The following is a 22,766-nucleotide window of genomic DNA, read 5'->3' on the forward strand; positions in this document are numbered from 1 at the left end:
GTGTTCTATTTACAGGGGGGCCTTCAGCACAACCATATAACCCAGAATATCAGGGCAGAAAATCCCACAATATCTCCTTTGAATTATTTTATAACCTGCAATTAAGCAATGATGATAAGAATAAGAACAATCATCTGAGTACATGCAAAATGTCAGTTTCACACTAGCCACCTGCATTTCTAATAAGGGCTCAAAAGACAACAATGCCCAAACAAGTTTGAATCTAGGCATTCAGCTGGCCTTGGAAAAGAAATACTGAATGGAAGATGTTATGATGAGTGTTATTCAGTAACTTTCTACTTCCTACATGTTGTTCTGTTTGATATATGAAGGGCGAATGTATCATTGATTGACAGCTTAAGAGAAAGACCACTTATCAGAGGAAAACATTTGGGAACAGAAAGCATGGCTCTAGGTTTTCTTTTCAACAACCTGAACAATTTTGATGGAAAATGTGGTCTATTTACAGGGGGGCCTTCAACACAACCATATAACCCAGAATATCAAGGCAGAAAAATCCCACAAAATCTCCTTTGAACTGGGTTTTCTGAGTCCACACTCAGATAATGTGGGATTTTCTGCCTTTATATTCTGGGATATAGGGCTGTGTGGAAGGGCCCTCAGATAATCCAGTTCAAAGCAGATATTGTGGGATGTTCTGCTGTGATATTCTGGGTTATATGGCTGTGTGGAAGGGCCCTGGGTTACCTGAGCCCACACTGGCATATATTCCATATATAAAGCAGAAAATGTGGGGTTTTATTGAGCTATGTGGAAGGGGCCAGAAGAGTTATTTGCCCTTTCCCCCATAGCATACTGCGGGAATTGTAGTTTAATGGAGGGATACAACAGGTCGTCTTCTCTACCTTCATATTTGTCCCACACACTGCTGGGTTTACTTTTTCTTCCCTACCCCTGCATGTTTTATATGTAATAAAACATTTTTAAAAGATTACCTGAAACAAAGTATGTTGAAAGAGAACATAGTAACCTGTATGAAGAGGTACATTGATAAAATACCATCTTCTTACTGTCTTTTGACATAGTATAAAGGAGGCATGTGTTGCTGCATTGTAGAGGGAGAGAAAGGGGTTGTTGTGGAACTTCTTTTCATGTATTACCTTGCCAGTTCAGATATTTTCCTTAATAAATAGTTGGGACCGTCCTTTTGTACTGCAGAGCAAGGTTTGATATACAGGATGGTTAAAATCACCACTGCAGCTTGCAGTAGTGCAGGGGCAGCAGTTCTGCTGCAAAAAAAATCAATCTGCAGAATACACTGCAGAACAGCAGATTCTCAACATCACCCCCCCCCCCCCCCCCAATGAAACTGAGTGCAGGCACCATGGAGCAGATTTTAGCATTATTTTTAGATACTTGCAACTGCTTCTGTTTTAACAGGACACATGCCAAATTTAATAGAATGCAAACTTACATTATATATTTTTGTGTGAAAGACAGCTCTGTTGGGAAAAGCAAACAGGAATAACTGGACAGTAGTCCTCAGAAAAAATCGAAAGGTGTCTAGGGGCTCCTAGTCTTTAAGACTTAAGATTCTATATCTAAGTTGTTGATTCATCATCACTGATTTGTACTGCACTTTTGTTTTGGATATAGTAAGGAACGGGAAGACAGCATTAGATGATAGAATTACTTTATTTCAACACGTCTGTATATGCTGTGAGGAGATAAATTTGCTGAAGAAAATTTTGTATGATTGTTTCAAGAATCCTAAGTAACTATGAATAGAGAACATTTTCAGATGCTCTCATCCTGAATCGTAATGTCCACCCACCCATTCTGTGAGAAGATATGGACTACAAACAGATGGAAAGATAAATGACATTTGCTTAAAAAATGAAGGAGAAATGTCAGGAAAAGCAGAAGCTGTTTTTCTTAATGTTACACAGATTGTGTTGTTGAGTGTTTTAAGGACTGCATTGGATATATAGCATGACCCACGTATCTGTGGTTTAATTTATCCACATTTAACATAATATGTATTCTAGACATTTTCTAGATCTTCCAGTGTGACATTATGGTATTCTTGGGCCAGATGTCTTGGGGTTAGGTACTATCTGTGGTTTCACCGATCCACGCAAGGCAGGGAATGTATCCCCTGCAGATACAAAGTGTCACACTAATTTCATCTGTGAAAGTACCAAAGTCTAAACCTCTTTCTTGGAATGTTACTAAATACCATCTAGAAATTATAACTTTGTAGAGATAGTGTTTGTGTATCATGTAGATGCACAGTTCATTGATAACTACCAAAAAATCATACACAATATTGTAGAGAATAAATATCACATAAATGCAGTGGTCTTGCTAGAGTATCATTGAAGGGTCTATCTCTGAACGTATCTGTCCTTATGAACCATCTAAGAACTTAAGATCGTCTGGGGAGGCCTTGCTCTCGATCCCATCTTCTTCGCAGGAGCATCTGGTGGGGGCGAGAGACAGGGCCTTCTCAGTGGTGGCCCCTCGGCTGTGGAACTCTCTCTCTAGGAATATTAGATCGGCCCCCTCCCTCCTGACTTTCCGAGAAAAAGTAAAAACCTGGCTCCTTGAACAAGCTTTTGGCAATGCAGCGTAATAGATAAATATGGAACTATGAAAGAGTGAACATGGAACGGCTAGACAATGCTACTGGAAAAATACGTTTAGTAGGAAGACACTGGTGATTATATGTTTTTAATGGTTTTTTTGTATGGATTTTTATAATGTCCTAAATGTTTTTTTAATTGTATTTTATGACTGTTGTGGCATCAAATTGCTACCAATTTGAAAGCTGCCTTGAGTCTCCTTTGGGCTGAGAAAAGCAGGATAGAAATACTGTTAAAACACACACACACACACACACACAGGCGTGGATCAGCTTGATGTAGTGGTTTGAGTTTTGGACAGTGACTCTGAAGACCAGTGTTTGAAGTTGTACTTAGCCATGGAAACTCACTGGGCAGTCTTTGACAAGTCACATTCTCCAGCAGCAGAGAAAGACTGAGGCAAAATCCCTCTGAACAAGTCTTACAAGGAAAACCCCAAAATAGGTTTATCATAGTTTTACCATAAGTCAGAAATGATTTAAAGGCACACAAAAACAAATCCAGAAGCAGGACATTAGCATTGCACTCTTTTAGTTACGTTCCACATCAGTGATATAAGAAGTAATATATAGCCCTCATGATTAGTACTGACTGATGGCCTTATTCTCCATGATATTTGTCCAGCCTTCTCCTAAAGCTGTCCAAGTTGATACTGCATCTTGTGCATTCCCTGGGTCTATGTGTTGTCGCACATTTGTTCTTTGGGTCTTTACAACTTCCACAGTGGAGTAAGACACAAGGAATTTGTCTTTTTCAACTTCATATTTTCTTCTAAGATTTCTATATTGACTGCCTCCCTAGCAGTTAACAGTGTCTAATGTATTTTAAGATTTTAAAAGAATTGTTGGGATGTGATAACTATCATTGCCAAAGTTATTGTACATTGCTATTTATTTTGAATACTTTGCCAAGCAAAATGTATCCTTATACAGTGGCTCACACAAAATCATTAACAAACACCCTCTTGTTATTGAAGTGAGTACTATATATACCATTGTTTGTTGATGCAGGGGGACCAGAAGTATTTCTCATTGAGTACTACCTAGGTCAGTGGTTCTCAACCTGTGGGTCCCCAGGTGTTTTGGCCAACAACTCCCAGAAATCCCAGCCAGTTTGCCAGCTGTTAGGATTTCTGGGAGCTGAAGGCCAAAATATCAGGGGACCCACTGGTTGAGAACCACAGATCTAGGTTTATAACAGGGTATGATGAAAACTTGTTTACAGGGAGATTTGCACATTAATTTGTTGAAATTCATAAAACTCTTTAAAGTGGTCTTAACATGCAGTCTGAAGGTTTATATGCTATAATGTGTGTCCAGCCAGTGTGCCATATTCCTTAAGAGCAGATATTATTCCAATATTTGGCTGAAATATTGTTCTCATTGGCCCTGATCATAGTCCACTCTGGCTGTTACTGAAGGATACTGGAACCCTAGAACATCTGAATCATTTATATCTCACCCCAAATGATTGGTTTTAGATTTGGGAATCTGATTTAAATCCTACTTAACCATCTTAAGTAAATTATTTTCAAGCTGACTGACCCAATCTTGTTGTAAGGAAAATTCTGTCTTTTTCTGGGAAGAATAATAGGCATGAATTTTGATGCTCAATCGCTTTCTTTCTCCAGCTGTTGCATTCAGGCAAAATGATGTTCTCGCATCACTAAACAAACCTTATATCTCATATAATTCTTTCTTTTCTTCTCCAGTGCAGCTGCAAGGAATAGATTCGAAAATTTTGCTGCTTTTTAAATTTAACTGCAACTACTTAGTATTTTTCCTAAACTTTAAGCTAATCATTATGGTCTATTGAAATAAGTCATAAACTGTCCTTTAAGGTCAGTCTATTTTAGTCAATTGTAGTTAAGGAACTTCAGTTTAAGGTTTCAGCTGCATCACTAAACTGTGTAATCAAAGTGAAAGTGTCTAATGTCCTCACACTTGTAGTTGAAAAAAGTTGGAAAGGACTGACTGATCCCAAGCTTATCTAGACTCATTGCCATAATATTTAGCAATAATTTCATGTCACATCTGAACACAGACAATGTCTCTCTTACTTAGCTATGCTGTGTTCATTGTGGTGATGAATAATATTGGAGTACTTTTGAGAATTGCTCTTAAGATTAGTGAACCTAACCTAAGTAAATGAGGGTTTGAAAGTTAGTCTTGACTGATGATTCTTTTAGTGGTGAATTCTGTTTCTCCAGATCTTGAAAACTAAAAATATGAGCACGGTTAGTCCACAAGAGTAGGGCTCACCCCCATCCTCAGTGGAATAGAGAACTACTGGGTCAAGAGCAAGGGTTGTAGTGTATTGGTTAAATACATTACAGTTCATTATAGTACAGATTATTTGGGGGTTTTGACATTAAATATGAGTTGTTACATCTTCTCTTGGGTCTGATATCTACACTTAGATGTACAATTGTATTGTTTAAATAATGAAGCAAGGTTCTTATTCTCCTTTGCTAAAAAATTCTTACAAATATTTACACAGTTTTCAGGAATACTTTTAAATTGCTGAATTTTGATTTTTTTTATTTGAATTTGAATGTTGATTCTTGAAATCTTTCCTTTTAATATTTGGAATTGACCCATTTAAGTTCTAGTAAATATGATTTGGATATCAATGATTTTCAATTCCTAACATCTGGTAAAACTGGCTGGGATTTCTGAGAGTTGAAGTCCAAAAAACCTGGAGGACCAAAGGTTGGGAACAAATGTAGCGTTTAATTATTTTCGGCCTTTGTCTTAATTTAAAATATTTATCAGAGTCCTAGATTCTGTGATATGAAACAAATTTGTAAAGTAAACTGTTGATCTATTTAGAGAAGTCTCAATTTACATTTTCGTGTGTGGTCAAAAGTACTTTATAGGCACAAAAGTACTTTATAGGCCACCTTTTATTGTTTTGCTTTTATAAACAATTTAAATTACATAATTTGGTTTTAAATGTTGGTTCTTCTAGTTACCCCTCTGAGTACAATCATTCTGTTTCTTTTCAAGATGTAGATAATACCTGGGCCTGAAAGCAACTCCTCTTAAAATGTCAGCTCTAAGCAATGATTGCTCACATTTGGAGTCTGTTGGTGAAATCACTAAAGAAGACTTAATACAAAAATCTCATGTGAGTCTTAATTGATTAGATTATTAATTTCTTAATTATTTTTAATTAAAGGACAACTCCTGTCATCTATTTTAGTGCAAGTGTTCTAAAAGGCAGATGCTTGTCTTCTTAAATGGATGAAACCATTGCTTTTTCAATCTTGAGATGTGGAGATTATTTATTTTCTACATCTATTCCTGTATCTTGAGTAAATTGTATTTAATGTAAGATTTTTATGCAGTTACTGTTTTTATTTTTAATTTGAGGCAGGGAATTTAATATTGCTTTTAAATGTTCTACTTTTGAGCAGCAGTCCTATACAGGTAGTCCCCAAGTTGCGAACAAGATACGTTCTGTAGGTTTGTTCTTAAGTTGAATTTGTATGAAAGTTGGAACAGGCACATTTTTAAAGTGTAACTCCAGATACACACATACACACATGAGCTTTGGATAGCATAGGGAAGGGTTCACACCCCTGTAGTGTCCATTTTGCTGTCTGTGCCCCAATTCAGAGATTTCACCTCACTTTCTGTTTCTGTGATAATTGTATTTTGGAAAAAAATGGTTTGTTTTGGAAAGACGAATTGGAGATAAGCTTCAGTGGAGACACCTTTTCCCCATGGTCACTCTTTCTGGAGGGAATTCCTCTTCTTAGGGGTAGATTTATCTCATTTCCTGTTGTCTCACCCCCGTTTTTAAGTATGAGTTGATTATAAGTTGGATGTTTGTAACTCGAGGACTGCCTGTATATACTTTACTAGAAATAAATTCTATTACATTCAGTAAGTTATTTATTTATTTATTTATAGATACATATAGCTATGCATTTCTTAGTATATATTATATAGATATGCATTGTTCAATCTAGAATATGAAATAAAAATTGCACTCTGCAGTATAAGTTTTTATTAGATATAATGAAAGAAGAAACTGCATAGGACCTCCATGGACTACTAGAACCAAAATATAGAACAGTAATGGATTTCATGGAATAGAGTTCATGTATGTGTTTTCCCTCCAATTAAGGGCAAATTATTATCTAATTAGCAAGTTACAAAATATTTAATTCTCCCAAGAATAATAATAATGTGTGGCTATTGTCTGCCTTTCTTACACTTTGTTTCACATTAATTTTATTAATTGCATAATTCTCTACCATTATTATTAGGGCACTTGCCAGGACTGTAAAATAAAAGGACCCAATCTTTGGGCATGTTTAGAGGTAAGCTGAATTTCAAGAAATCACTGTTAAATTCACTTTTATATTCACATCTAGCATGCTAGCAGTATTAAGTTAGCAACGCTTAAGTGGATGAAAATAATTCATAAATAATTTGGGAGAAAGTCATTTGCATTTGCCTTAATATTTCTTAATATTAGATGTTTTTGCTTTGGTGGTCATTAAAAGTTCAATGTTCTTTATTATGATAAAGGTTGCAAAATATAAGAGTATATTATGTTCAAGTGATTGTATCAATACATTCCTTTTACATATGCATAAAATAAAACATTTTAAGTGTTACTTAAAAATAACAATTGATGCATAATAGATTTAGGGATGCCCCTCTCTATGTAAGAATGAAATAAGGAACTTATAAAATCTTTGACTTGTTGAATTGAATGTCTTATTGTGCTTCTTTTAATAAATGCATAGCTCTTGATTGTAATATAAGCTCTATAATGGTACAAGTGTTCAGAGGTGCTTGAGGTCATCAGTATTGCCACGTCTAGCATTGTTCCTAAGATTGTGCTTACAGCTTTTACCATAATATCTAATATGCAAGCATCCGAAGAAGATACTTAGTTGTGATTTAAAATAATGCTGAAAAAGTACGTTGCAGAGCCATTGAAATCAGTTTTCATTTTGTTGGCTTTCAGAATAGCTTTTACCCTTGAACCAGAATTAAAAAGCACTATAGTGTTCCTTTCAACTGGAAACCTCTTATGGCACTACATAGTTCCCTTTCATTTTTAGAAGCTTTCAGCTGAATCTGGATAACTCTAATTAAGCTAAGAATATAAACATCTTCGACATGTGTGGGGAACTTGTTGAAGACTGAACTGCTTAAGATATAATGTGTTACAGCTTGTTAATAATTATTTTGCTTTGTCTGACAGAATCGATGCTCATATGTTGGTTGTGGAGAATCTCATATAGATCACAGCACCATACATTCTCAGGTATTTGTGTGTGTCTGTCTAAATTTTAGCATTATATTGTCAAAACTTCTGAAAATTTTCTAGTGTGCTGGGAGAACGTTCATTACTATGTTTTTATACTGCTGATTTATTAATATAGATGATAAAAAGGGGATAGGTTGAAATTAGAATTTGTATTTCAACTGTGTATGAATAGTTCCTGTTTATATTCAGAGCCTGTAATGACTAAATCTTAACACATAGTTATAGTATTAATTGTGTTGGGAATTTCTTTAATAACTTGGTCATCTTGTTTATTGGTAAATGATATAGTGTGATCCAATGGTGGTAAATGTGCACTAATCTCCATAATGTGCAACAAAACACATTTATTTAAAGCGGTATTGTGAGAGGCTTTATTTATTTATTTACAGTATTTATATTCCATTTTTCTCACCCTGCAGGGGACTCAGGGCAAATTACAATGCACATATACATTTATTTATTTATTTATTTATTTATTATTTACCTTACATGGCAAACATTCAGTGCCATTTATACCTACAACATATATAGACAGACACAGAGGCAATTTAGCATTCCAGCTTTTCTGGCTTCATGAGGGTATGCTCGATTCCAGCCACAGGGGGAGCTGCCACTTCACTGTCTGCTTGTGACACCGAGTCCTTTGATTGAGTACTTCTTCATACTTCTGCATGCTGCTGGAAGGTTTTATGCCATCATAAATTAGTTAAATTAGCCTCCCCGCATAAAGCGGTACCTAAATTTCCTACTTGACAAATGCAACAGTCTTTCAGGCTGCATAGGTCAACAGCAAACTAGATTATTAATGGTCAGGAGTTTACTCTGACCTGGGCTGGCTTCAAACTCATGACCTCTTGGTCAGTAGTGATTTAATGCAACTGGCTACTAACTAGCTGCGCCACAGCCCAGCTCATTACATTCAAAGTAAGAGGTTGTGTAAAATCTTTACCAAGATTGTTTGGGAGATTATTTGAGAATTGTACTTCCTTGCACCAAAGATGTTATAATGCAGAAAGCTGATGTAAGGAGGAGGTGTATGATTGCAAAACACTATTAAAAGTATAACTAGCACAACCACATTCTTTTGTGGCTCTATTTTTAAGATAGGAAGTAGACTTCTTGTAGCAAAAGAAACAAAAATTAATGACACTGATCTGGGCATGAAATCTTTTGAAATAAGATATCAGTAACCTACAAGTATAATTAGCATGTTCTCATGTTTATAGTTGAGTTACCTTTTATTGTATTGTATAGGGTCAAATAATGCAAGACGCTTTATGATCTACTTTCTTTTTCATCAAACTCCCAACTTTTTCAGAAGCAAAAATTCCTTGAACAGGTTATTAATACTATTGGAAGATTAGATAAAGTACCTAACCAATTCCTTTCTGTGTTCAAAACACGTGATCCAAAGCATTATTGATGTAATTCTTGAGCTGATATTAGTAAAGTAGTTTAACATACTATGTAAGATTAAAATAAAAGAGTAAAAAACCCTAGTGTTTTCATAATTCTCAAGCAAAGCCAAAATAACTGGAACCTGCAAAGAAATAAATTTATGTCACACTGACCTAGAGATATGGAAAAGTGTATTGTGTTTACACAAAAAACAAACCCCTAAAAATCTTCTCTCCTGGAGTGCAGATTAAAAAATCAAGGATTTCATTCTTCTTTCCTATCATAGTTCTTGTTCTGCGCTTGAGAGAGAAGTAAAATGTTGTTTTGGAAAATCCCATTTCTTTTTCACCCACCATCTGAGTGAGATTAGAAAGAAGGATGCATATATGTGAGCGCATCTGCGCAACACACACACACACACACACACACACAGAAAATGAAGGAAATATAAGTCTTTATATGAGCTATAAATTAGACCCACTCTACCACTCATTGCAATCAACAATACTGCACAAGGACAATTCTCTCTGATAAACATAGACAGATCAATTGATTTCCTCAGAGCCCTGTTCTGCCACCAAAGATACTCAAACAAGTCAACAGACAATGGTGCCTTTTAGCAGTTATGACATTTCCCCTAGTTCTGAAGAGCTGCTAGGCCAGTGCATGGGTTTCCTGTATTTTATTTGAATCTAGAGAATCTCACATAGGGAGAAAACATTTGAGCTGCATGTATTCAGATATAGGAAGGAAACATAACATTGACTTGTATGCTTTCACCTGCTGTTGTATAATGACACATCTGCAGTTCTGTTGCTTTCTAATCTTATCCATTCATCTTGTCCTGATTACTTACAACCAGACTTAAGGTGAGGGTATAGGAGAGCTGCCAGAAGCAGACAGTCCAAATCATTTTACACCCAAACGAGTACAAATCATTTTACACAAAGCCTCCTCTGCAATGGAAGTTGGAATGTGTATGTTGCAAATTTAGTTTGTGCTGTGTTCAACTTGTTTTCCATAACATGCATACTTGACAACAGAAGTCCATGTAAATAATGACTTCCATGTCCTCTAGCTCCAGCCCATGGCAGTAAATGATAATTGCTCAATCTACACAGGTCACATCTGGATGTTACCTGCAAAAATTTTATCTGAAATACGAGATGCAACACAGCATCCGTCTTATCTGCGTATGAGATTATCTGCTGTTTTTACTGCTTTTCTAGTTATAATTTTGGGAAGAGTATTCAAAATGTAATAGTTACCCTAATATCAATGATTAAAAGCCTTACCTTCTGTATTGGTTATTCTTACAAATTAAAAAAATGATTTTGTTACTTTTCTTATGTTCACTGATCTTTTTTTCTTTTTTTTTAAAGGAAACAAAGCACTGTCTGACAGTTAATCTTACGACGTTACGTGTCTGGTGTTATGCATGCAGCAAAGAAGTGTTTCTTGATAGAAAACTGAGATCCCATTCTTCGCTGCAAAATGTACGGCTGTCTCACCAAACTCCGGACATCATCATGCAGGTAAGTAGGCAAATAATTCATTTAGGATTTTATATGAAAATAGCTTTGTAATTGGTTTTCTTTCTGTTTCCATAGAGTTTGTAAAATGTTTTGGGAAAAATTTTATTCAAGTGTTTATACTTTCTATACAAAAGTATTCAGATGAACACTTATAAGAAAAGTTTATGAAAAATGTGAAAATTCACACAGGTATTCAGTTATAAGCTCCTAATAATGTTATTTCCCATGTTTTATATTACTTACGTTATATGCGCAATAGTCGTCTAAGGTTCACATATGTTGCGTTAATGTTGTTTTAAATTGTTGTTGTTCAGGCATAGAATAATGCCACTTATATAAGCCACCTTGAGTCCCCTTCGGGGTGAGAAGGGTGGGATTTAAATGTTGTAAATAAATAAATGATAAATTATGTTATATATTTTCTCTACTCAGAATTGTGCATGTATTTGTAATATGGGAATTAATTTCTGTTTGCCTACTGGGATGATGGGAGCTCTAGTGCAACACTTCTGAAAGTTGGGGAACTCTAGACAAGTCTGTCTATGAAGTAACAGCTACTTTTATACTGAGAAAGCTTGTTATATGAGTTCAAAAACTCATAGCATTATCTACACTACCATATAACACAGTCAGTGTATATTCATATAATGTAGTTGAACTGTATTATATGAGTGTACACTGCATTATATGTCAGTGTAGATGGCGGTTTCAGGCAAAAGCTTACGTTTGGTTTGATCAAGAAGACAACAATTGCTTACATCCAAAGGTAGGTATCTATTGCAAAATGAAAAAAATATTTTGAGTGCACGTGGCAGCATGGATCCGTAACTTCTGCTGCCTTGTTTGACCTCTTGCCAATTGGAAAGCATTCAGTGTCTCTGTATTGTGTTCTGGCAGTAGTTTTTTGTCCTGGATACAGGTTGCTTGTTGGGACAATGAAATGTTATGGCACACCCGATTTTTCATTATCTACACAATCAAAGGCTTTGTTGCAATTTATAAAGCACAGGCTGATCTTCTCCTGAAGGGAGGAACCGGGAACTCCTTCCTTTTCCTTGCCTGCCTACTGGCTTGCTGCCTAGGGAGAGGTAGGCAGTGAACAAGTGGGCAGGTGGAGAAAGGGACAATTCGGCAGGAGGAGAAAGGAAGAGAGTAACCAGAAGGGCCTTCCTTTCTCTGGCTGCTTCATTGCTCAGAACAGGGCACCCCTTCCTTTCTCTGCTTAGCTGCTCACTTAGCAGGAGAGGAAGACAGTGAGCAATTGGACAGGCCAAGAAAGGAAGAGAAGCACTGGGTGGCCTTTCTCCACCTTCCCTTGACCTTCTTCACTAGGTGGGGATGCAGGGGGGAAGGCAGCAAGCAAATGGGCAGGTATAGAAAGGAAGGGGCTCCCGATTCCTCACATCCTTTATCTGTTTGACCATTTCTTTCCTCCACCCGAGCACCATGAAAAGCTATGGGCAGGCAAAGAAAGGAAGGGAGGAACTAGGCACCCAAGTAGAGGACAGCTGCAAGGAAATGGTTAGGTGGGCAGAAAAAGGCAAGGAGGAAGCCGGTGGCTGGACATCTTGCCATAAAGAAAAGGCCCTGGCAGAGCAACAGCTGCTGCTGTAGGACATACTGTCTCTATTCCATCTGGCCAGCTTTGCCTTAGTATGCCCACCTGCTGCCTCATTCTATGTCCTACGACATTTTTCTTAGGGATTTACAAGCCTCATCGCACATTCTTGATCTCCCTCAGTCTCACAAGGCTTACAGTCCTTGTTAAAAATGGCATAGGGCAGCAGCAGAGATAGCTGTAATTAATTTGTGAAAACGAAACCTGTAAAAGTGAAGGGCCAACTGTATATCAAAAATATTATGTAAATGTGCACTTGTAATGCACTTTTCAGTGTGCATCAGTTGCAGCATTACGTTTGGTGTTCCAACAAAGAAAGGAAGGAGATTACTGATTACTATTCAGCAGCTGGTTGACCTTTCAATATGCAATCTATACTGCTTCGTATGTATTGTTTTAAGACCAAATTATTATACAGGTTGAGTATCTCTTTCCAGAGATCCTTGAGATCAGAGGTGTTTTGAATTTTAGAATATTTGTATGAATGAAATGAGAATCCTCAGATACTTTATTCTCGTCACCATCTCCCCGAAGGGACTCGTGGTGTCTTAGAGACGGCACGAAGTGCCTAAAAACAAACATAAAAGTGAACACAATAGAATACAATGAAATAAAACACATTCATGTATAAAAATATAATTTCAAACTCAATCAAGCTGGGATCCTCTAACTGTGGAAGCAAATTACTGGCACCATGGCCGGGCTGTAAACATTTGAATAAAATAACTGCCAGCTGCTCTAATGGACAAAGGGCATGGGATAAAGTGCAGGATGTGCAACTAATACGTAAGACAACTAGAGGCTAAATATTCTCAAAGGCTTGATTGAAGAGCCATGTCTTCAAATCCCTACAAAAGGAAGACAGTGTGGGGCCTGTCTAATCCCTCTGGGGAGGGAGTTCAAAATTCATTTATGTTTCATAAACACCTTATACACATAGCCTGAAGGTATTTTTTTAATTGTATTGTTCATGAAACAAATTTTCATACATTGTACCATCAGAAAGGCTATTTGACCGATCGCATCTCCTCTTACAAACTAGCCCGGGCACTTTGGTCATTGGAGAAGCCTTCTCTTGGTCCCACCCCCATCTCAAGCTCGGCTGGTGGGACCAAGAGAGAGGACTTTCTCCATGGTTGTCCCCCACCTCTGGAACTCCCTCTCTAACGAAATAAAGCTGACCCCCTCCCTCCTCTCTTTTAAAAAACAACTGAAGACCTACTTCTGCTAACTTGTATATGGAGAGGAGGAGGAATAGATGGTTGAGAGATCACTGTCAGACCTCTGGTTGAGAACTTTTTGTATCTGGGCTTTCCTGCTCCATACCAGCTCAATGACCTCATAAACAACCCATATCGTTTTGCGAACCCTTGCTGGCTGTTGTATACTGATGTGGGTGTTTTGTTTAGATTTATATTATTATAGAATTTTGTCTGATCATGTGTAGTTTAATTTATTGATGTCAGGTTTAATTTACTGATGTTAGCTTTTAATGTTACTTTTATATGTGGAGGTTTTCTGGGATTTTATATTAGTATCATGTGTTTTATGTAGGCATTTAATGTTTGCTATTGTTATGCTGGAATCCGCACTGTTTGCTATTGTTATGCTGGAATCCCTTGGGGAGATAGGGCGGAATGTAAATAAAGTATTATCATTATCATTATAGAAAGCAACAGTGTCACTATTTTAGCCACTTATATGGACAAGTCGAGATTTTGAAGTGTTTTGGATTTTGGATTTCAGGATAAGAGGTGCTCAACTTGAATTTACATATTCATATATGGAGCGCCTGGTGGTGCAGCTGGCTAAACCGCTGATCTGCTGAACTTGCTGACCGAAATGTCAGTGGTTTGAATCCGGGTAATGGGGTGAGCTCCCAGCTTCTGCTACCCTAGCAGTTTGAAAACATGCAAGTGTAAGCAGGTCAATAGGTACTGCTCCAGCAGGAAGGTAACGGAGCTCCATGCAGTCATGTGGCCACAAAGCCTTGGAGGCATCTAAAGACAACGCTGACTCTTTGGCTTAAAAGCGGAGACGAGCACAACTCCCCAGAGTTGGATACAACTAGACTTAATGTCAGGGGAAACCTTTACCTTTTTATGTTTCTGGCTTTGCTTGTATAGTATGTATTTGGAACCTAAATAAATTTATGTTTTATAGAGGAAGCAAAGACAGTCATATTCACAAATAAGGCTTCTTATGCATTGTTTTTTAATTTTTCCCTGAAGGACATTAGGTTGCCTAGCATCCCAACACTGAAAATTCCTCTGATTGCAACATTTGATGACCTAGATATACAAGTAGATGAAGAAGATGAATTCAAAGCAAGAGGTAATTTAATTAGATAATTCACCTGAATATCAGTCACTGACACAAGTTGCTTCTGTGGTAAATATATTTGTCTTTCTGGTAGTCAGTGCTTTTGCTTTTTCTGATCAGTGTCTTCAAAGTAGTTTTCCAATGCAGTTTGTGTTCCAAAAGTGCTTTGCTCATGTAATCAATATTATATCTGTAATTGGGCTACTTTTAATCTATCACTAAAGCATGTTATGTGAACAGTAAAATTAAACCCAAACATACTTGTTAGTATGCAAGCAAATGCATGTCACCTGCTGAAAACGTACTAAAGAATTCTGTGTGCTTCAGAAGTGCAGACATGTATTTCCCTTCCATGTATTGTACTTTAAATCTAACCTTGTGGTTTGGATCTGAAATAATGGTTCTGACTCTTAGGATTAGTTCTGATTTCCAAGCACTATTTCTGTATTTGTGTGCTCAAATGTGAAAGTGGTGTTGTACCTAATTGTGAAAGAGATGATATTATAGCTTAAGATGAATATCACTCACTAAAAATGTTATGATAGCAGTCATAATTGTTCATCATTAAAGAACTTAACAAAAGTGTCCCTTTGTCTCATGGTAACACTGTAGTTGGAACCTTACTTTACCTCATCAGTACTTATTTTTCATGAAGTCGCATTTCGTAATGCTTTGGTCAGTAGCAACTACTTTACCTTATTGGATTTTATTGTTTATCTAACTGTATAATAGAGGCCGTGGTGGTGTAGTGGGTTAAACCTCTAAGCTGCAGAACTTGCTGATCAGAAGGTCGGCGGTTCAAATCCATATACAGGGTGAGCTCCCATTGTTAGCCCTAGCTTCTGCCAATCTAGCAGTTCAAAAACATTCAAATGTGAGTAGATCAGTAGGTACAGCTTCTGCGAGAAGGTTAACGGCGCTCCATGTAGTTCTGCTGGCCATATGACCTTGGAGGTGTCTACGGACAACACCAGCTCTTTGGCTTAGAAATGGAGATGAACACCCCAGTCATACACGATTAGACTTAATGTCAAGGGGGAACCTTTACCTTAACTGTATAATAAACCTATATCTGTTAAAATTTTACATGATCTACGCCAGACATTTGGATAGTAAAAGTTCACAGAAAAGTTTGAAGTTTCAATGGATCATGGAGGAAGAGGTTCAAGAACTACTAAAGAATTCTGTGCTGTAATATGATTTATTTAGGTAGACTTAATACAAACAATAAGAACAGGTGTGATAGCTTGTAGGACTCCTAAAATAGCTGGGATATAAATATTTTTCTTAGCTTCTTTGTCCAGGAGTGATAATGATAGTCAAAGGAATATGGCGATTTCAACCAAGTATAAGACTACAAATTAATATGAGGATTAGTTTTCCTTGTATGTATCACAATGAATTAATATTTGCTTATTTGGCAATTTCCCCCTTCCTTGCAGGACTGACCGGTTTGAAAAATATTGGGAACACTTGTTACATGAATGCAGCTTTACAAGCTCTTTCAAATTGGTAAGAAAAGCTATTTTTAGGACAGTATTTCAGCTGTCTGAAATTCCAGACCAATTAGCAGTCTAGCCTAGAGTTGAAGATCAGTAACTCTTTAAGAATCCGGTAACAGTAACTGAAACCTTAGCCTTTCTTAACATATACAACATCTTTGCACACACTTTGCCATAGAAGTTGATTGTCTGTTCTTTGGGACTAACAGAAAATTCTGATCAAATGCATGCTAAAATATGTTTCTTCCCAATTCTTCAAACTGCACAAGTCAAATTAAATAGTATGAATATTCTTGGGTTGCTGTGAGTTTTCCATACTGTATGGCCATGTTCCAGAAGCATTGTCTCCTGACATTTCTTCCACATCTATGGCAGGCATCCTCAGAGGTTGAGGGGTCAACCTCTGAGAATGCCTGCCATAGATGTGGGCTAAACTTCAGGAGAGATTGCTTCTGGAACATGACCATACAGCCCGGAAAACTTACAGCAATCCAGTGATTCTGGCCATGAAAGCCTTCGATGACACAATGAATATTCTTTCTATATATCTTCCTATATTTATTTGAGCCTCCCAGTAAGAGCAGGGGTTTTGGTGTTAATGTTTTATGTACTAAAAGAGTCAAATAGTGTCACGACACTTAGGGTAAGTAAGAATTTTTTTGGAACTTTTACAGTATGCTTAATTGTTTTAGTGCAGTTTTCATGAGCAACATGTAAGTTTGTTCACAGTAACAAAGTAGAAGAAAGAGAAAGTGGAGTAATAAGTCTATCACCCCAGCCATAGACTAATAAGGAGTTTACGTTATGAAGAACTACATAACTATGGTGACAACAATATTGACATATTTGGTAGTAGTTCACATTACTATTGCTCTTTTTCTTTATTGCCAGCCCACCATTGACACAGTTTTTCCTTGACTGCGGAAACTTAGCTCGGACTGATAAGAAACCTGCTATATGCAGAAGTTACTACAAGCTCATGACTGAACTTTGGCATAAAAGCAGGTACTGTATTGCTTCCATTCTCTCATGTTATTTGTAAGTCAGCCTCTGGGAAGTTCACTTAAAAGACCAAAAAGTATGACTTCTTGTGAACTTGGCTGAGCTATTAAGTGATATGCTTCAGCTGAAAGTGCCATATTTTGATTGTGTGGTAATTTCTGTATCTTTAGTTTCAAGAAGCAATTTTTAAATACACTAGAGTCTCACTTATCCAGGCTTTGCTCATCCAATGTTCTGTATTATCCAATGTGGTCTGCCTCCCACCCGGATCCACAGCTGTTTTAATACATTGTGATGTTTATAAATACAATCATTACTACATAACCTTACTATGTATAGAATGGCCTTTTCTGTTGGTTTGTTGTAAAACATGGATGTTTTGGTGCTTAATTTGTAAAATTATAATGTAATTTGATGTTTAATAGGCTTTTCCTTAAACCGTCCTTCTTATCCAACATTTTCGCTTATCCAACGTTCTGCCGGCCCGTTTATGTTGGATAAGCGAGACTCTACTATATATATCTGTAAAAGCAGATTGACATGTTTGGTGATTTAAGCTTTCTCTTTGACTGCAATTTTGTGTATACATACCTGGGGAAAAACCATATTGAAATCATTTGGCTGTGTTTCTGTATCAGTGCATATGTTAGAATTTCAGTCTGCAATGTAATGTAGTAATGCTTTTACATGCATATGGCCAAGATGCATGATAAAAAGATCAAATTCAGATCGTTATATCAGGCAAATCTCTATCTAGCCAGCACTCCCTTTCCAGGAATAACTAGAAAGCTACCTCTGGGAGTTCGCTTTATTTTGTTTGAACAGCCTGGTTTGAAGAAGTGTAAGTCTCTCGTCCTAGTCATCTGCTCACATTGGTTTTTACTCCTTTTTGAGCCTACAGAATTGTAATGTACAAGAGAGAAGAAGCTTCTAATAGACAAAAGGAGGTATTACTCAATCCGTTTACCTCACCAAATGTCTAATTAGATTCAGAAATAGTTGCAGTATTTAGAGACAGAGTCTTTATCCTATAATAATGATAATAATAATAATAATAATAATAATAAAAATTTATTTCTGCTCCGCCACCATCTCCCCAAAGGGATTCAGGGGTGGATAACAAAATACAGTGAAATGCCACATATAGACAATACATAAATCTAAATTGATAAAACCATAGAGTAACAATCACGCACATACATACTTACAGTGTAAAACAATAAAATTCATAAAATGCAATCATAGCTGCCGATAAAAACAAATTGTTTCCAATTGACACAGCCCAGTGCCGACGTGACGCCAACAGTAAGTCCTTGGACTGATCCTAAAAAACCTACATAAGATCAAAGGCTTGTTTTAAAAGCCATGTTTTTAAACTGGAAGGCTTGAAGTGAGGGGGCTATCCTGATCTCTATAGGGAGGGCATTCCAGACCTGGGGCGCCACCACCGAGAATACCCTCTCTCTTGTCTCCATCAACCATTTTTGAGACGGTGGTGGGACTATATCAATTCCCACTCCGGTTCCTAGGAGATGCGGTCTTGAAGATATGTTGAACTACATATGCAAAAGTTGCAGTCTAGTTAAGCCTCATTGAACTTAGATTTAGTTCGCAATAGACATGATGTAATTTTACTATAATATGATAGGATCTATTGCATGTTGAATAGTAGTAAAGTGAAGCATTCTAAAGAATTTGAATATATTCCCTTAAAATACCTTTTCTTCCAGACCTGGAGCCGTTGTCCCAACAAATTTATTCCAAGGAATCAAAACAGTTAATCCAGCATTTCGAGGCTATTCCCAACAGGTACATTTTTGGTTCCTTCTATAAATGCTGTAGCAGATAAATAATGTGTTTTGGTAGTAACACCTGAAAACTTTCTTCTCACACTCTGAGGACAGAATGACAGAAAACCATGTTGAACCATCTCTTATACGTATTTAATATACCTCTTCTTGAACCCGCAACACTACATATATCCCCCATTTAACTTTGTCCCCTGAGGTTCTGAATACGATTTCCAGGTCACTGTTGGAAAACAATCATCTTCTTGTGTCTTCTCTGAATTACTTTTCTGAATAAAACATACTGTTTTAAATTCCAGGATGCCCAGGAATTTCTGCGTTGTTTAATGGATTTGCTACATGAAGAGTTAAAAGAGCCTGTTGTCACACTAGAGGATACTAGCCCAACAATCGCAGAAGAGAGAGGAGAAGAAGAGAGGAGCCAATCAGATGGAGATTCTGAGTCATGTGACAACACTGACAAAGAAGAAGCCGAATCTTGGTCAAAACCTGTGATAGAGAACCTTTCAGAGGATGCGATGTTAATTGAGGAGGATGAAAGTGTATCAAAAGACCATCAGAATGAGAAATCCTTGTGTACCAAGATGAACCCAGCAGGTTCTATGGAAAACATAGAAAAAGATATAAACAATTTATTTGAAATGGCCGAACTTTTGAATAACCAAGAAACAGTGAAAGTGCAAATACACAGCAGATACTCAGGTGATTATATGACTGCAACTTCAGTGTCACAGCTATTTAACAATTCATCCATGTGTCTTCTCCCTTCCAGCATTCGTTTCCACATACTGCTATAACATGTTGTAACAGGTCTCTAATATAATCCAACAGTTGACTCTTGTATGATGGTATATTTGTGTATTGATTTTGGAATGGAGAATATATGAATTTCAATGTTGTTATGGGGAGCCCCCTGTGGCTCAGCAGGTTAAACTGCTGAGCTGCTGAGCTTGCTGACCGAAAGGTCAATGGTTCGAATCCAGGGAGTGGGGTGAGCTTCTACTATTAGGCCCAGTTTCTGCCAACCTAGCAGTTCAAAAACATGCAAATATGAGCAGATCAGTAGGTATCACTTCGATGGAAAGGTAACAGCGCTCCATGTAGTCATGCTGGCCACATGACCTTGGAGGTGTCCGTGGACAACGTTGGCTCTTTAGCTTAGAAATGGAGATGAGCACCCCCCCCCCCCAGGGTTGGACTTGACTTGATTTAATGTTAAGAGGAAACCTTTACTAATGTTGTTATTCCTGACAGCTTCTGACATCTAATCTCCTCAGCTCTTCCATTGTGTCAGATATTCTTTCTCTCTCAAACCATATCCATTTTCTGCTTTTCTTACTGTTATTTCTCATGTTTTATAGAGAATTATCTTGCACATTCTTAACATCCTTCGTCTTGGCAAACTAGTATTGGCAGCTTCATTGTTGTAATTTTACTTTGATAATACTTGATGAAAATACAAGTACCAAATACTACATTTGTGAAAATTGTAGATCAATTGTACAATAAGGAATTATTTTTTACAGACTATGTCAATGATGTTCATATGAACGATGTGTCAGCACCACAAAGTTATTCTTCGAAGGATGGAAGCAATGCACGACTATCAACCAGCCCCCCTAAGTCAGGTTCCTTCTGGTCTGGACTGGCAACCCCACACAAAAAGGGTATCACATTTTCTAATTTTACTGTTTTTATTTCTGTTCAGGCTAAATAGATTCCTACATTTTTTTAGTATTTCCCTATTCATTTTGATGATTCTGTTCCCTTTCATCTCTTCATAATGGATACTGAATTGAGATGCTTGTTGGTGTTTGCATTTTACTATCATCTAGTGCAGGTGTGTCCCAACTCATTTCAATCAAAGTGCACATCAGCCTTATGCTTGCCTTCAAAGAGATGTTGAATCTTTGGATGGCGAATCCATGGGTACAGAGGGCCAACTATAACTTGTTTACATTATGGCCACCTGTTTAATTTTTACCCTGTTTGGGTCCTCAGATGTTGTTAAATGATAACTCCCTTCACTTTTGATTATGTGCAATGAAGTCTGGGGCAATGGGAATTGCAGCCCAACAACACTTCTGCTCTGAGGCAGGGGAAAGGTCAATGTCAGACATTATATTCAGAAGCCTATGTATCTAAATCCAAACCCTACTATCCGGATTAAACAACAGCCTTCCAGATGTTACTGTATCAAAGCTCCCATTGAGATGCTTGTTGGTGTTTGCATTTTACTATCATCTAGTAAAACTACCATCAGCTCTAGTCACTATGTCTAATGATGAGGAATACAGGAATTATAGTCAAGCATCTGGAGAGCCACAAAAAATGACATGGTGGGCTAGATCTGGCCCCTGGCCTTGAATTAGACACATGCCATCTTGTGGGTGCCATGTTAGCATGCCTCTCAAATACTAAAGCCGTGAGATGGGGCATTAAGAAGTATGTGTCCAGTCCTTATTTTGAGCCTTTTGTGTTTTTGTAACCTTTTTGTCAGCATTATATATTTAAATATACATTAAGGCAGCAATTGAAACCGAGAGCAAGTACACAAGAGAACAAGCGCTAGTATTTTTGAGTGCTGTTTGTGTTAATTCTGTTTTAACTTTTGTATATTTGTATATTTTAAATTCTGTGCTAATGCTTTTATGTCAAGCCGCTTTGTGTCCCCTTGGGGGAAATAAAGCAGGGTATAAGAATTATATAATATAATAATATATAGTATTGTAGTTCTCCTAGTTGATTGATTATCATTGGGAATTTGCATTGTTTTGCAGCTTAATTTAAGTACATTATGGTTTCCCCAAGATTGTGTAATTGTTCAGTAATCTTATTTAATACATTTTTTCCAAAGCGGTTAGCTGGGAAGGTTCTCTGCATTTTCTTTCTCACTTTTATCTTGCTAAATTAGATTTGTTTTTTGGGGGGTTTTATGTGTGTTTGTATGATGGTTTTGCACATTTCACTCCCCTTGCATGGCTTGAATCTTCAGATTTATCCAAAGACAGCCTTGGAAATAAATTACTGATATTGCATCATCTTTTTGCCTTTCGATTCCTACCCAGTTTTTCTTCTTCCCACCCATGTCTCATAGATGTACATAGGCAGTACTTCTGTGGGATCCTCCCATATTTTCCACACTAGATTTACATTTGGGAATGGTATGGCAATGATTGCCTACTAATTTTCATTTTATTTCTTTCTGTTTTTAAAAATATTTAGTTCCAGTTGCACCATCCTCTAAAAAGAAGAAACATAAACAATACAGGAGTGTTATCTCAGACATATTTGATGGAACTATTGTAAGTTCCGTGCAATGTCTGACATGTGATAGGGTAAGTATAGGAAAGAAGCTCTCTTTCTTTCCATTTTTTCCATATGTTTCATGTTCTTCTACCAACTTCATGTTTCCATAATTTATGATTAAGTTGCTTTTCTTGGGAAAAAAGTTTAAAATTAAGTTAACTCCCTTTTTTATAATATCCTAAGCATGCCTGGATTACTATAGCTTGAGTGATCAGACTGGTTTGTTGTGTTGTGTTTGTCACCTAGTAGTGATCCTAGGACAAACAATATACTCAGTTGCAAGTGAGGCTTATGATGTTATTCCTAAAGTCCAATTGATAGAAGAAAGGCAGGATGTAAATGGAGTTAGGTGCCACCTCTATGCAGATGACACA

The 22,766-nt window shown here is 37.0% G+C and overlaps 1 protein-coding gene across 4 annotated transcripts in view; it reads left to right on the forward strand.

Annotated features, from left to right (window-relative positions):
• The window catches only part of USP33 (ubiquitin specific peptidase 33), a 43,486-nt gene that overhangs the window by 2,223 nt on the left and 18,497 nt on the right, over positions 1-22,766 (forward strand). For 2 of the 4 annotated variants that reach the window (XM_060773762.2, XM_060773765.2), the window contains exons 2-12: positions 5,615-5,735; positions 6,883-6,936; positions 7,833-7,895; positions 10,679-10,831; positions 14,681-14,783; positions 16,214-16,283; positions 17,165-17,278; positions 19,006-19,084; positions 19,383-19,785; positions 20,610-20,750; positions 22,309-22,421. In XM_060773762.2, coding sequence (XP_060629745.1) covers positions 5,655-5,735; positions 6,883-6,936; positions 7,833-7,895; positions 10,679-10,831; positions 14,681-14,783; positions 16,214-16,283; positions 17,165-17,278; positions 19,006-19,084; positions 19,383-19,785; positions 20,610-20,750; positions 22,309-22,421 — 1,374 coding nt within the window. In that variant the 5' untranslated portion in view covers positions 5,615-5,654. The remainder of the gene's footprint in view (positions 1-5,614; positions 5,736-6,882; positions 6,937-7,832; positions 7,896-10,678; positions 10,832-14,680; positions 14,784-16,213; positions 16,284-17,164; positions 17,279-19,005; positions 19,085-19,382; positions 19,786-20,609; positions 20,751-22,308; positions 22,422-22,766) is intronic. The other 2 variants (XM_060773763.2, XM_060773766.2) reach the window with 2 other exon arrangements.

The sequence above is a fragment of the Anolis sagrei genome, chromosome 4, assembly GCF_037176765.1.
Source record: "Anolis sagrei isolate rAnoSag1 chromosome 4, rAnoSag1.mat, whole genome shotgun sequence".
NCBI lineage: Eukaryota > Metazoa > Chordata > Lepidosauria > Squamata > Dactyloidae > Anolis > Anolis sagrei.